At 42.7% G+C, this 15,390-nt stretch overlaps 1 protein-coding gene across 1 annotated transcript in view; it reads right to left on the bottom strand.

Annotated features, from left to right (window-relative positions):
* DOCK5 (dedicator of cytokinesis 5) overlaps window positions 1-15,390 on the bottom strand; it is a 115,371-nt gene that overhangs the window by 48,200 nt on the left and 51,781 nt on the right. The window contains exons 2-5 of the mRNA XM_009995016.1: window positions 10,242-10,325; window positions 3,506-3,546; window positions 2,518-2,573; window positions 1,592-1,688 (exon numbers count right to left, since the gene is read on the bottom strand). Coding sequence (XP_009993318.1) covers window positions 1,592-1,688; window positions 2,518-2,573; window positions 3,506-3,546; window positions 10,242-10,325 — 278 coding nt within the window. The remainder of the gene's footprint in view (window positions 1-1,591; window positions 1,689-2,517; window positions 2,574-3,505; window positions 3,547-10,241; window positions 10,326-15,390) is intronic.

The following is a 15,390-nucleotide window of genomic DNA, read 5'->3' as shown; positions in this document are numbered from 1 at the left end:
GGGGCTGACAGAGGTGAGGTCTTTAGTTCCTGTTGGGAAAATATTAGAGACATGTTGAGTAAACAAAGCAAAAAGTGTGGTTTTATTAATTTGAAAGAGCAGGGAACCTGTGTTAACTTTCAGGGAAATACACAGCAGATCTCAATTTGACAGTCAGCTAAAGCTGGGTCATCTCTACAGCTGTTTGCATGAGCTAAATCCTATGAAATAAATGAAGTTTTAAATTCTCACCCTTTTTTAATCTTTATTTTGCAGCAAAGATAAACCCACTGGTACAATGCTTGCTGAACACCACACAAAGAACTGAAATTAAATGCTGCTGAAGAAAAAATCCCCTGTATTTCCTTTTTCTCCTGAAGTACCTCCTTCCTCCTTGAGCTTTTTTTTTTTTCTTTTTATACAGACTGCAGGGGAAAATAAAATCAACTCCAATCCATTTGAAACCACAACATTTTCCAAGACTATTTTAAGACTTATATTGGTTAAGCACAGGAACATGAAAAATTTCTGCTCTTAAAAAACCCAACAGATTCTGAGGCTAGAATCCCAAAATTATTCAGGAAAAAAAACCCAGGAACAAAATTCTCTTTTCACACAGTAATATTGTCACACATGCAGCTACTCATTATGTTAAGAAGGTGGAACAAATTCTTGTGGTTTTGTGGCTCAGAAACAAAATGTACTTGTGGCCTGGTGAAATTTTCACTAGGAAAGCTTGCTCTGGGTAAAGGGAATGGTTAGAGCCAATTCAAACCCATTCTCTCCTCTTAGTCTCTGAGCACATACTACAGAGACTGAAGAAAAACCAAGTGTGATTCTCTTTAATGTGCCTTAATCATCAACTTCAAAGGAAGGCAATTAATTGTGAACTTCAGTTGTGTTTCTCTGAGTAAGAATGCACTCACCTCAGCAAAATCCATGCATTACCTTGGCTTCTGACTTCTCTGAAGTGACTATGATATGGTCAGGCTACCAAACAGATTTAGCAGTCTCTCCCCTGCCCTACTGAGAACTAAATATACTGTGTGACTTCTAACAAGTCCAATCTTCCCCACCACACATGGCCCTAATTCTCTTCCATCCTTTGTCTATCTTGCCTGAGCTGTAGGTGGGTGAGGATCAACCATTCTGTTAAGTACCTACAATGCTTGTAGGAAAAGAGTTCTCACTGGCTACAGGCTCTGTTAAAACAACACCATGGTTTGTCACACAAACTGAGGTATCTTGCCCTCATACAGGACAGACATGACAGGCAGAGCAGGAACCCTTCTTCCACTGTGTGTGACTCACACCCAGCCTCAAGCAGCTGACAGGATGCTGAGTGTGAGCTGTGCCACTCAGTGCTTCCTCAGTGCTGTGTCATCACACAGCTATCCAAGCACAGCCAGCACTGCAGCTCTCTCTGTGATCAAACACCCTGCTCAGTGGGGAGCAGAACATTTTCAGCCTCTCTTAAACCACTTTGACAATAATGACAGCTTTACAATTCTGTACAACGTCCCCCTCATAGTCTTCAAGTGCCCTGCAAAAAGCCCAGACTCATCTCATCTGAGGTCATGTAATGAAATACCAACCACTGAAGCAAACTCACCACATATAATTTGTGCCAGATAACTGCCCACTCTCTCAGGGTAGAAGTGAGTTCTTGTCCAAGGGGCAATTCACTTGGAATCACTGTTTCATGTTGTCTAGAGGAAAAAAAGGAGAAAACAGAAAAAAGGTGTCAAACTCCAGATTAAAACTTAGTAGTAAAACAGCCTGTTTTGATTAAGTATTTAAGTGGAAGTTTTGGAAGGCCTGATATTCACACAATTCACTCACAATGCCAAGACTCTTAAGTTGTTCAATGTGTTCTCCAACACATACATGCACATTCATTGTCCATTTTTAATGTAAACATATTTCAAGTTTCCTTCAGCCTTGCTCTTCTCAATGGATCCATTCCAGAAACATGCTAAACAGACAGAAATTAAGTCTAGAAGAATCACCACTGGCAATGGCAACGTGACCACAGCTATTAAAAAAGTACTTTCTAAAGTCTCTTCCTCTGCATCTGCTTCTTCCGTCTCACTAGAATGATCACAGAATCAGCTCTTAGAATCAAATGAGGAGTCATTTCCTCAAATATTTTCCAAGACAGGAAGGAATCCACACTCCTGCTGACAACTTGGCTGTGAGCAGGAGTGTGTTATAATTTGCAGAGTCCCCAGAGGAGCTCCATGTAGTCTGACTAACCTGCCTCACTACTAACTTGTCTAACAGAGCCTTCTTATTTTTCCACATAGTATTCTCCTGCACCTACATTCACAACTGCTTTGTTATGTACAATGCTCAGAAAAAAACCCCAGGAATTATACAGCTCTGCAAGTCCAGCCCAGGTGGCATGCCCAGCTGCACACACAGAACAGTAGCATTCATTTCAACCACCACTAAGTTGGTTGGTTGGTTGTTTTTGAAATGAAACAGCATTCCATTGGTTTTGCTACCAAAAGTGCACTTCAAGGAGCACCAACCTACCCGCGGTCCTTCACGATTGCATCTTTCAAATGGATATATGTTTCTGGGAAAATGCCCTAAAAATAAATACAGGAACAAAAATCAGTAAATCACATCATAGAGTATGACCTGACAGAAAATGAATTTAACAGAAAGCAGGGAGAAGGGGTAAGAGCAGGACCAGCAGAATAGGAACTGTGACTGATGTTTCCTGGCTCACCAGTCCAGGTACCAGAGGGAAAAAGGCAGCAAGAGCAGCATCAGGGGGCAAGCTGGAGCACTGTGTTTGACATGAACTTTCACTGTAATAACACATCTTCCTGCATGAAATGCTATGAGACTTGCAAACAATCAGTTACACTTATTTGCCCTTGCTACAAAATACCCTTGGAGTCATTTGTCAAGTTGCCCTGGACCTGTGATTCCCCAGAAAAGCTCACAACACATGACACCTCTTGTAGGAATTCATCAGCCTTTTTTTAGGGGAAACCTGCTGCAATCCTATCTATCTTCTGAAAAATGGGGACTGTGAAGGATGTTACCACATGAGAGGTGCCAGAATACCTAATTTCCATGCAGTTTTTCAGCCTGGCTTCACAAAGCTCAGGAACTTTGGCTGAGATCCACGCACTCATAATTATTGGAATATTTTCCAAGTCAAAGCAAAACCTCCAAACTTACCACTACATGTAACATGTAAGCATTGCACATAGCAGGTCCAGGACCATAATAATAAAGCAGTAAGCCAGTGTATGCAGATGTGCAACAGTCAATTTTGCCAAGTTCAAACTACATTACGCAGGGTTACAATGGAGGAGCACCCAGCTCATGGCTCTGAAACATTTAGCTCAAGGGCGTTTATTTCTATCACTGAAAGGGACATATTGATGAGGACACCTGCACATTATCATGACAAACAATGCAGCAGAAGCACAGCACATTACAGCACTGGATGGGACCTGGCAAGGTGTGAAATAAAGATGAGAGTTACTGAAAAGTGAGGTCATACCTTCTTAGATTTGTTCCGGAGTGTGTATCCTCGGTACCAGCCTGGCAAAGGGAAACAAAAGTATTTAGATTTCCTTTCTCCTCTCTGCAGCCACTAAATACACATTGTAACTCTCATCACAATCCTACAACATAAATCTATTGATCTTGCTCATTTGAGATCTCCTATTGTGAAGACACCCCTGCTGTTTGTAGGAGGCTTGGCTCCTAAGAGTTGGGCAGAAATGTGTTCCTTGCTAACTGACCCCCTCACTTCTACTCTGCATATCCATTTGGGTGGCCCTGGGGGGGCTCAAAGGCAAAGATACACATTCTGAGGGTGAAAATCCCTACTCCATAAAGTTTACAAGTTCTATACACAGCACAGAACTACTGCAGTAATTATTTAACAGGCAAGGCAGAGAGACACAGACATGCACACACAACTCCCAGCCCAAGGCCATACAGCAAAGAGAAATACATTCAAGTGTTCCAAGTCCAGTTCCACTCCATCCCTTTAAAATCTTTTCATCCAAATCACCTTACAGGTTGTGCTTGGGTTCCACACTGGATAGGTTCTGTATTTTCTTCTCTGACTCAGTCTAAAGCCTTCTTTCAAAGGAAAGATGCAAGAGAGTTTTATTAGATAAGCCAAAAAACCCCCAACTTTAAACTGCTTGCCCTGGTACAGATTGTTTCTCAATATGATGGTGACAAGACCTAGTAAAGTATAAGAGACAAAGCAATAACTTTGATCCCCCAGACTCAGTCACTTTGGGATGTATATTTCTTCTCTTCAGCACCTGGCATTTGGCCAGTGTTTTGATTTTAAGGTCACTGAAATGCAAGCATAATGAAAAAAAAATGCTGTATTTCTTATGTCCTCCAGCAAGTCTTGCTTAATGAGCAGCCAGGAGAGAGGCAGAGCTGTGGGCAGGGCTCCCTTCTTCTTCCACCCCCTCCAAACTATGTGAGACAAAGGAGTTTTTCCTCTCCACCCTCCCTTTCATCCTGTCTAAGAGCTGTGCATGACCAAGCTCTCTTTCCACTCGGTGCCTGCTCCTTGCCATAAGCAGTGGTTTCCACCACCTTCAGTCCTTCTGAATTTCCTGTACTGGAAACAAGAATCCCAACATTTCAGCAGAAGGATCTGCTCTGGTTTGCATGCTGGTGTGCAGAAACAACACCCCTTGCACTACTCTGGGACAGGATGCAAACTCTGAGCCACCAAAAACATCATTGCAAACACCCAAGCTCTCTGTGACCCCAACTCTCAACTACCCACGCACCCAGAGCACCCGTTTGTGACCCTTCTCCCAAGGTTCTACTTGCACTGAGACTGAAAACACTGACCCCACCTCTGTGTAAAGATGAAGGGAACAGACTGAGGCCTGTGCTGCATTCAAGAGTGAACGAGCTGTCGAGACAGATGAGATCCCTGATCCAAGATGATGTCCTGCTGACTGGCACAGGGAGCAGCATCAGGAAGGCAAAGGGATTTAAGGGAATAATCAGGCAAAGAAGAATGGAGGAGAGGGTGGTTTTTTGTTTGGTTGGTGTTTTTTCCTTTTGTTTTTTCTTCCTCCATTATTTTAGTTTTAGCAAAGAAAGCTCCATGAAGAACCATGGATCTGAAACCCCTGGACCATGTATCAGAGTTTAGGGTAGGGTTGGGTTTTTTTTGGAAGCTGTGTTTGGTTTTTCAAGCAGTTTTGTCCCCTTTCTCTAGCAATGAGAAGGTAAATCAGCTTGACCACAAACTCCAATACTCCAGTACTAAATTAGGAGGGAAAAAGAAATTCCATTCCTTCCACAGGAAGAAGACTACACATTGATCATGGACCAGTGAATAAGGTACTGGATTAAGGATGGTACTGGATTAGGATTTAGGTTCTATTTTTATCTAAATTGTAATTAATTGAATGGTAAACTACAAGTCCTTTAGGGCGTGATACAAAGCTTGTGAAATTTAACCAGAATATTTTCCCAGTGATTTCAATTCCAGTTGACAGTCTCTCAGCCCCTCCATACCACAGCTTCCTCATATTTAAAATGGCCTCTTGGCATTAACCACATTCCTGTAAAATATTTTGCAATCATTGCATAAAACCATGTTGTATATTATTATGTAAAGCTGTTTCAGCAAACATCTCACACAAGTTTTTAGAATTCTGCTCCAGTTTTTAAGAATCTTATCCATCATTTTTAAAGGAACAAAAGCTTTTGGCAGTGCTCAATTGATTATCTGATTTCTTCTAAAAATATATATATCAAAATCCACCTAAAGCTTCAGAGGAATGATAAATTGTTTCTTTGGAGTATTTCCCCAAGCAGAGGTGTGCTAGATGGAGAAAAGCTTTTCAGTTGAAGATGACATGGCAAGTTTTCAGCTACTACAGCTTCCAAACCAAAGTCTGATTAAGAGCACAAGATGCAAAGAAATGTCACAGAGTGGTCAGGGTTGGAAGGGACCTCTGAGGATCACCTAGTCCAACCCCCAATGTCATAAGTATTTGGTTTGGTTTTCTTTTCTAATTGGAATACAGGTCCCCAGTTTTACCTTTTGTTAAATGGATTTTATGCAGCATGAGAAAGGACAGAAAAATCTATGAAAAATTATTCAAATGACCATAGGTGAGATGATGAAAAGCTATACACAGTGATGCAATGGCAGGTCATGTGCTTAACCACAAGGACTTTGTTCCTCTTCCACTGCAGTGTCCTGTCTGTCAGTCCCACACCACACCCCAATGCCCTGAGATAAACCAAAGGATTGCTTCATTTACCTGCACTGGTCAGAGGAAAGATAAAGCACAGGAGCTATGAACAAATTCAATGCCAAATTCATTTCACCAGGAAGAGGAACTGATTGGAATCATGGAATGTGGGCACACGTGCCTTCTACCCACAGTCTGGCTGTCTCCCACAAGGTGCATGACATACTAAAATATGCTGCAGATTAGAATAGATTCCCCTGAACAGAAGTGTTTCCTCCCCAGCTCACTACTCAAGGACAAATTCTCAGAGACTTAAGTAAATCCTACACTGAAGCAGCCTTCAAAGTATTAGATGCAGGAAGTTTGCTTCTTTTCTTGGATTTTGCAGCATATGCCCAGTCTTGACAATATTTGGCAAGTAACATGATAAGCACACATTGCTTATCTTAATAATAAGAGGAAAGAGTAATTTTGTACAAAGTCCTCATGCCCTTCTGCAACCAGACAGCCAACCACAGGAAGAAAAATACCTTGCTCTGCAGTTCACAAAAGTGTATGAGGACCAAGACACCTAAACTAACAAAATAATGCTTTGCAGAGGATATATGTGTATTTGTTTTAAAGGGAAGGTAAGACTAGGAAAACCAGTATCCTCCAGATCTTCAGACCTAATACACACTCCATGGTGTTTCAAAGCATGCCTGAAGCACAACTAAGACATTAAAAAAGTTGTTTAAAATCAGACTCAAACTAAAACACTGAATATGCAAATTCAGACCCTATCTACATGCAAACCCCACTTGGCAACTGCAGCTAATGGTAGGCTGAGAAAGATCCAATATGCCACAATCCTCATTGTCCTGAGGGAAATGCTGCACAGTCTGGACTATGGAGTTACTCAACCCAACAGCACAGAGCTCTCAGGTCATCCCTGTATAGTTTTGAGCTGCACTGGGACATCAGCATATTATAGCTTGTAACAGAAGTATTTAAAACCTTCAGTTCAAACTACTCAGTCTGTGGTTTCAACTCTGATGACTTTCACTTCAATATTGTGTACTTTGTACAAGTTGAAGCTACCATTTCCAGGATGATCACTCTCATGAACCTCTGACATAGTCCAGCACTGTGAACAATCTACATTATCACTTCCTTATCTTCTTTTATGCATTCACAATACAAGCCTTACCACGTAGTTATAACTGGGATTTATAAACCATCAGGCAAAGCATCTGTTTAGAGCACAGGAAAATAAAGCTTCGCTAACAAAACTGCTCACCCCAAACTAGACCAGCTTTCCAAGGACTTCCAGCCTTTGCAGCAGGCCTCCTGCTCCTGACACCTTGTGCTGGAACAAATGAGCAGGAATTCTGCAATGTAAAGGTGCTTTCTCTGGCTGTGAAGAGGCACAACAGCAGGGCTGACTGCAGGCCCAGGGTGAAGCAGCTCACATGAGGAGCTTGAGCAGCACAGAGACCTGCACCAAACTGCACCCAGCTTCCACTTTAATCCATTTATTGCCCTTTGCCTCTCACACACCTCCCCCAGGAGCTCAACTCTATCAGTGTTATGTCTTGAGGCTGTTCAGCCAGTTGAGAGTCAGATAACATTTATAAGTTAGCACCAAAACCCAGCACAAGCTCCAACCTTCCAGCCGCCCTGTCCGGGAACAAACTGCCCTTCAGATCCCACAGACAGCAGAGCCAGCCAAAACCCCACATGCAAAAGACAAAGAGCTTTCAAGTGAAGGCTGTTTGATACACAGGGAGCATTCACTGGGCTCGGCTGAGGGATGAATTCCTGCTTTTACCTCACCAGAAGGAAAAATGAGGCATGTTCTAGCTGCCCGACAGAGCGGGCAGGGAACAGCCCTGAGAACCTTCTGGGAGCTCACAAAACATGCACTTGTGCCTCCTGAGGCAGGGAACAAGAGCAAGGTTTTCCAAGTGGTTGTGAGAGCCTCTGGACAACCCTGAAAAATTCCCCCTTAATTCCCAAAGGAATGTTACTGATAGCCCAAGGAACCCTCTCAGCCAGGAGCTGCAGGGATAGTTGACACTGACTAAAATAAGGCACCTCTGAGCCTTTCCTCTTGGAAAGCCAATGCCCTGGTTAAATGGAGCCTTTTTCTAAAATGAGACTTGTGTATCCTGGTAAGAACAGTGATTAGTTGAACAAAACCCCACTTTCATCAGCCTGGGGTTGGGTCTGTACGTGTGGATCATTAGCATGGCAAGAAACAGAAGAAGTTTTTGAGAGAAGACTAATTCTCAAAAACACAACCCACAGATAATCTGGAAACAGAGCTGAAAGCTTCCCAAAGGAAAGAAAAATTGATACAATAAGACATGAGAATTTCCTCCCACACAAGACAGAATATGCGGATTTGCTGTTTTTTTAAGATGAATTTATGGGAAATAAGACCAGACCCACAGCAGAGTTACCATCTCAAAGACAATCTGGATCTTTTCCTTTAGATTCACAGATGTCAGGCCTAACTTTTTGGCTGGTTTTTCCAGGAAAAGTATTTTGCTGTAATGCAGTAATTCCTAGGTGCCTCAGTCACAAACCAGGATGCTACACTGATGGCTCAGCATATGAAAACAACCAAAGCACATTCACTTTCCCAAACAATTTACAATCAATCTTGTCAGGTTGAAATTCCAACCTGGGACATGTCAGGTAAAAACAAGATGCCATTTGGGTCTCTGTTTCCTATTCTACACTGTTTCTCTGTTAAACAGCTGATTATAGACTAAATACTGGGAATAAACAATGAAGTTACTTTAAAAAAAAATAAATACCCCAATATTTTGGGACGGACAAGCTGCATCCTCTTCAGGAGGGCAGTTTTCATCCCTGACAATCTCTCTTCCTTGGGTCTCTTTGCAAAACCAGCTACTAAGTTTTGTACTATTCCACAGAGATCTCTTTTCCCTCTCTCTCACTCTGTGTCCCACTCTGCCAAATACACTCACCACAATCACACACATCAGTGTAAAAACACACATCAGCAACATAATCTGCTTTGACATGTAGGAACTGGCTGGCTGTTTCCAGTGTCAAGGTCAAAGAGAAGTGGAAAGAGAACAATTGGCTAAGAACAAACTGCTAAACAAGCAGCTTGCTGTACCCAGCAGAGATACTAAAAAGTTTCTGTATGTTGAATCTTTTCCAAAACTGATGCTGCCTGTGAAAAAGGATTGAATTTATGCTTTGGAAAGAGTATTGAAATGTTGGAAGAGCCTTCCAAATGCAGCAGTGGACATTCTTTAAAATAATGAAATGGCTGTGTTCCATTCCAAATATTGAGATCTTCATTACACAGGCTAGTTTAATAAGTAGATATAAAACACACAAGTGTTTCATCTTGCTTAAAACAGGAACTTTGCTTTTCTTTCTGCAAGATATTTTATATTAAGGTACATATTATTAAGAACTTCACAGTTTTTCATAAGTACTGAGAGAAACAGCCTAACAAGGGCATGGAAGCTCCATAACTGCAGGATTTTAAAAACCTATCATGTCAGTTCATCATATTATGGCTTAAACCAACATGACTTCTGAAACAATTAGACCTGCCCTCTCTTTTTCTTTCATCCACTGCCTCTGTTGTCTCAGATTAAACAATTAATTCAGGTTAAAAGCTACTTTTAAAGAAAACATTCTTTCCAGTTGGTTCAGTTCATCACACGACTACCCAAGCACTTGGCCAAGGCAAACAGGTGTGGTGTGAAGACAGGAATGAACAGCCAGAAGTGTTTCCTTCTCTTGCAGTGCTGCCTTGAGATACTAGTGAAAATCCTACCTTGATAAACCTCTGCCAGGAACAGCACTGATACAATTGCCACTTCTGTAGTTTGACTTTTAAAATGTTATTTAAAAAATGCATAAAGTGCATGAAGCAAACCTCACACAGAAAGCTTTGTGCTTTTCAGCACACCAGAAGTTGGAAATCTAGATCTAAAATTTGTATTATTTGTTTTCTCATATTTACATTAAAAACCACTACAAGGTACTTGGAAGTGATCTGCAACCTACCTTCATACATCTCCAAAATGTGAACAGTATCACCAACTTGCAAGGAGAGCTCCACATCTTGGACAGCATCATAATTGTAGATGGCTAAAAAAGGGGAAGAGCAGGGAAAGGGAGATGAAAAAAGACAACCATGAAAGCTGTTAAGTAATCAGATTTTCAAGTCTTGATATCATGGCACCTGTCAAAAGCAGAGTGGTTACTCAGCTATCCTGTGTATATCATAGACCAGAAAATTATTATAATATCTATTTCCAGATTCTATCATCAGGTCCTGAAGGATAAGGAATATTATTCTTAACAGCCAACAAAGTTTGTCTTTAAGAACACAGATCTGTGACATGATATGAAGAAGCTACATCTTCTTACTTTACTGACAACCTCCCCAGCAAAAGTCATTCAGGCAGAGGTTATGGACCAGTTAAGTAACTGTAATTTTTATTGACATTTCAGGGGACTAACCCCAATGTAGCACTCACAAGGACTGGCAAAACAACAAATTGGATGGCATAAGAAAAAAAATCACCTCTATTCTAGACTAAATGCCTCAGAATATTTGCTACTAAAGGCTCTTCCCAAACAAGAACCAATCTCAGCACAAACACTTGAGATTCTCTGCAAATGTAATCCCTGCCAAAGACAAAGCTAATCTGGATGCTTATCAGATTTCCAGTAGGAATAAAATTAAGTCCAGAAGCACACCCTTGTGAACTGCCTTTTCTCTGGAACATGCCTGGGGTGCACAGCTTCCCTTGGCCAAGCAGAAGAGCCTCCTCAGAGCTGCTCAGGCTTGGCAAGATGAGAAAGTTTCACCCCAATTTGCTTTCAAAACAACGTGAGAAAAAAAAAGACAAAGGAGCTGAGAAAGTGTTTTGTTGTTGTTCAATGAAATGATGGACTAAGTCAGGGCAGAACACATTAGCAAAATGAGATTATTTATTATAGAACACTGGTTTCAGTACTGATCACATCTGACATGCATTAGTGGGAGGTGTCCCTGCCCAAGAAGAGGGGGTGGATCTAGATGATCTTGAATGTCCCTTCCACCCCAAACCATTCCATGATTCTACCAGTACAAAACTGTTCCCCAAACAAACGTATTAGTGAAGTAAGCACAATGTTTGCTTTCACAAATTAGGCAATTAAGTAATTCCAACATTTGCAGGGGGCTTCAGGAAAATTCCTCAGGCTTCAGAGGATTCGTATTTGAAGAAATCTCTCCAAAAATGGAATAAATAAATAAGAAATGGAGCTCCTATGTCAGGAAACTGGCACCAAATGCCTGTCATTTAAGTCAAGATGAGGTATATTGCCTCCTGGCAAGGATCCAGCATAAACAAATGACTGTGGCTTACCACACCGGAAATTATCTCACATGTAACTGGGTTTTTTTAAAATATTGTAACTATAAATAATCCAGCAGAAGTAGGCAGGCCATGTAAATTCCCTGCAGGATCTGAAATAGACCCTGATCACAAAAAGATACTTATTATGCTGCAGTGGCAGTGTTTGTTCAATTTAGACCTGAGAACAGGCCCCAAAGCAAAAATCTCATGATCATTTTTGCAGAAAAATCTGGATAATTAGATTTGTAGAATGGGTTGGGTTGGAAAGGACCTTCAAGACCACCCAGATCCCACCCCCTGCATGGGCAGGGACACCTCCCACCAGCCCAGGCTGCTCCAAGCCCCATCCAACCTGCCCTTCAACACCCCCAGGGATGGGGCAGCCACAGCTTCCCTGCCCAACCTGGGCCAGGCTCTCACCACCCTCACACCAAAGAATTCCCTCCTCATCTCCAACCTCCAGCTCCCTCTCCCAGTTTTCATCCATCCCCCTCATCCCATCCCTCCCTGCCCTTGTCCCAAGTCCCTCCCCAGCTTTCCTGGAGCCCCTTCAGGCACTGGAAGCTGCTCTAAGGTCTCCCTGGAGCCTTCTCTTCTCCAGGCCCAACACCCCAACTCTCCCAGCCTGTATAATCACACACAGCAGCAGATCAGAGTAATCCATTAAGAACTACCTTGTAGTAACAGACCCTGAGATCACAAACTGATGGAAGAATTGCTTCATAGTGTATTTGATTTGGTTAAAAATAAAAGTGTTCTGGCAGACAGAGAAAATAAATCTGCAGGGGTTTGCAAAGATCAGCATAATAGTGCAGGGCTCAACCAAAAGGAAAGTGAATTCCTCACAGCCCTGCCTTCTGGTGCAGAAAGCCTCCCAAATCTCTGATTTTAAGCAGGGATGTTGCAATCCATTCCTTGGATGAGATATCTCTATCTCCCCAAGGTGCAGCAGGAAGCAGTGTGGATAGACAGAACAAGCCAGGCTTCCTCTGAAGTCACTGCTGGAGACACCACAGCAGACAGGAGGTGTCATTCCTCAGGTGCATTCCAGGAGCCTCTGAACATCAATAACCCTACAGCACTGTCAACAAGGCTTCCAAGATTTAAAGCAGAGCGCCTTACCAGTTTCTAGCTTGGCTGATTACATTCTGTCTACTGAAGTTTCCTCCTGTGGCCACGAGCTGGGCTGCCTTATTGTCCTGAAATGCTGCCTGGGATTCCTGCTCCCTGGCTGTGCTCACCAGGAGCAAGGGCTGCTGTCCAGACATGCATGTGTGCTCCCATGCACAGGGATTCCTGCACACACTGTGGAGATGCTTGGCTTTCTTTGGGACAAACAGACAGTCTGTATTTTTCCATCAATTGCTGCTTTAGCTCCAGACAAAAGCAGTCTGAGAAGCACCAAGTGTCTAACAGAAAGGTGGGTGGGCATCAGACAGGCCTTTCTTTGGAGAGCACAGTTAATTCAGAACCAAAGAGCACAAGAGCCACAAGAAGAGGGAGAACAACACTGTGGTTCCCCTCACCAGAGATCACAACAGCCACAAGAGAGAACTGAACATTGCAGTTCCCTTCTCTTCTCCTTCCCTGCTTTACCAGAAAGGTTTCAGATCCTAATATGCAGCATTTACAACACCCTTCTGCCACTGCACATTAGCAAAGCAAGATACTCCAAATCTTGGCTTTTTCTTTTTAATTGAATTAAGCAAGAACAGAGGGCCACTGTATATAAAACCTCCTACCCAGTGGTTATGCACAAGGTTATAAAAGACAAATTGCTGGCATATTTTCCCTGCGAGCTTTACTGTTTGCAACTGATGTTTCCTGCTGCTTGTAGTCAGTCCTGTCTGAAATAGCCCCTCTGCAGTTATTTAAACTGCTTAGCCTCTTCTTCACTGTGTGTATTTAATCTGACCTCTTCCAGACTTGAAAGGAAAAGGAAGCTGCACATAACAAACATGGTCATGGCATGAAAAACATAAAAATCCTTCATATGAAATCCCAACAGGGCAGCTAGAAAGGAAGAAATAAAAATATTGAAGCTTCTTGAGGAAAGTTTGCAGAAATATCTAAAATTAAGTCTTCTCCCTTCCAGTTGAACTTCAGTTAAGATTTAGTCCTTGAAAAAAACACTGTTCTGTTCCTTTTATCAGCCTGAATGAAAAGCAGCACTGAAGTCCCACAAATGTAACCTAAGCAAAGAGAATGAGATGGAAAACATGATCCATAGGAAACAGATATTAGGTTTGGTTTAATGATCATATTCTTTGAGTGTAACTACAGGCAATGGACCATATGACTTAAATTACATGAATGCAGCCCCCCAGTTTTATCAGCAGAAACCAAGCTTAAGAAATGTGTCTTTTTTCCAAGGATGCAGCCAGTCTATGGGTTTCATGAAGAGGAAGGTCAGAGGAGTAAACACTGGGACTGGTTTGAAAAGAACAGCAGATAACTTTATGACCCATGACAGCAGCCAGAGACATGTAGGTGAAGATAAGGAGAAGCAATTTTCCTGCTTCGGGGCAGAAGGTGATTCCCCAAAATGGATGGGGCAGGAGCTCCACAGGCATTGCCCAACTGGGAATGCATGCTGGATGTGGGGGATGCACTGTCCTGCTCCAAAGCACCAGCCATCACAAGATGCAAAGGAAAGGTGAGGCAGCCTGGGCTTTCCAGGGCAGGCAGGGCTCTGAGTGAGCTCATGGTGAGCTGGAAGTTCCTGAGAAGGCAGAGTTTGATATGAGCTGGCACTATCATGATGGGTTTGGTTATGTCACTCCTACCAGTTGTATGAAGGCACAAGGCTGATCACAGCACATGTTCCTGCTCTGTGAACACCAGCCAGGGGCACTTCAAAGAGTCAGAAGTCTCAATGTCACAGATGGGGCAGAAAACGAGAAGGGACCCTATTATATTATTAAAAAACCCAAAATGCACTTTGAACACTCACAGAGCTTCACATTTACCAAAACATCTGGGGAGGTCTGTCAGCAACTCACCAAGCCTGATACAGTTTTCACTCAAATCAGTGAGAGTTTTGACCTGTGTGTTTCTGAAAGCAGTGTCAGGGTGATTCCTTTGGTGCCCACCAACAACACCCATTTGCAAGGAAGGTGATGGTGCAGTCAGCTCTGATGCCACAGGTCTATCTGGCAACACTTGAAACAGCCAGGACACACCTGGACAAGTGATCTCCTGCATTAATGCAGTAGAACCACAGACTGGTTTGGGTTGGAAGGGACCTGAAACTCATCCAGATCCAACCCCCTGCATGGGCAGGGACACCTCCCACCAGCCCAGGCTGCTCCAAGCCCCATCCAACCTGCCCTTCAACACCCCCAGGGATGGGGCAGTACCACTGACATGTTAGAAAGGCAGCAGCTGCTCTTTTGCATGCAGAAATACTGAGGTCAAAAATTAATGCCATACTGTTCATCTAAGGCCTATTCAAAGAGGAAAACCAGCTAAAATGCCTCAAACTTAAGTGAACGAGGCAGAAACTGTCACATACTATTTTCCCTCTACCTCAGAGCAGCATGAAATTGAATCCTTTCCTCAACAACTTGTTCAAATGTGTTTGCAATGTGGATTATTGGCCTGAAAAACACAACCACTGCAAGATCCGTTATCTCTGACTTGGCTCAAACTCACCACCCCTCCACCCATTACACAGACATGATAACTGCTTCCAAACTCCACGTCCCACTCCTCTGCCCTCACCACTATCTGATAGCAGAGGGGCTGTGCCCTGCTTCCTCTGAACAAAGAATCCCATTCAGAGCTGTTGCAAGAATCAAGACTTC

This window comes from Chaetura pelagica, unplaced genomic scaffold (genome assembly GCF_000747805.2).
Source record: "Chaetura pelagica isolate M959 unplaced genomic scaffold, ChaPel_1.0 scaffold383, whole genome shotgun sequence".
Taxonomy (NCBI): Eukaryota; Metazoa; Chordata; class Aves; order Apodiformes; family Apodidae; genus Chaetura; species Chaetura pelagica.
The sequence above is the reverse complement of the archived record's forward strand: the minus strand, read 5'-3'. Positions and strand labels throughout refer to the sequence as shown.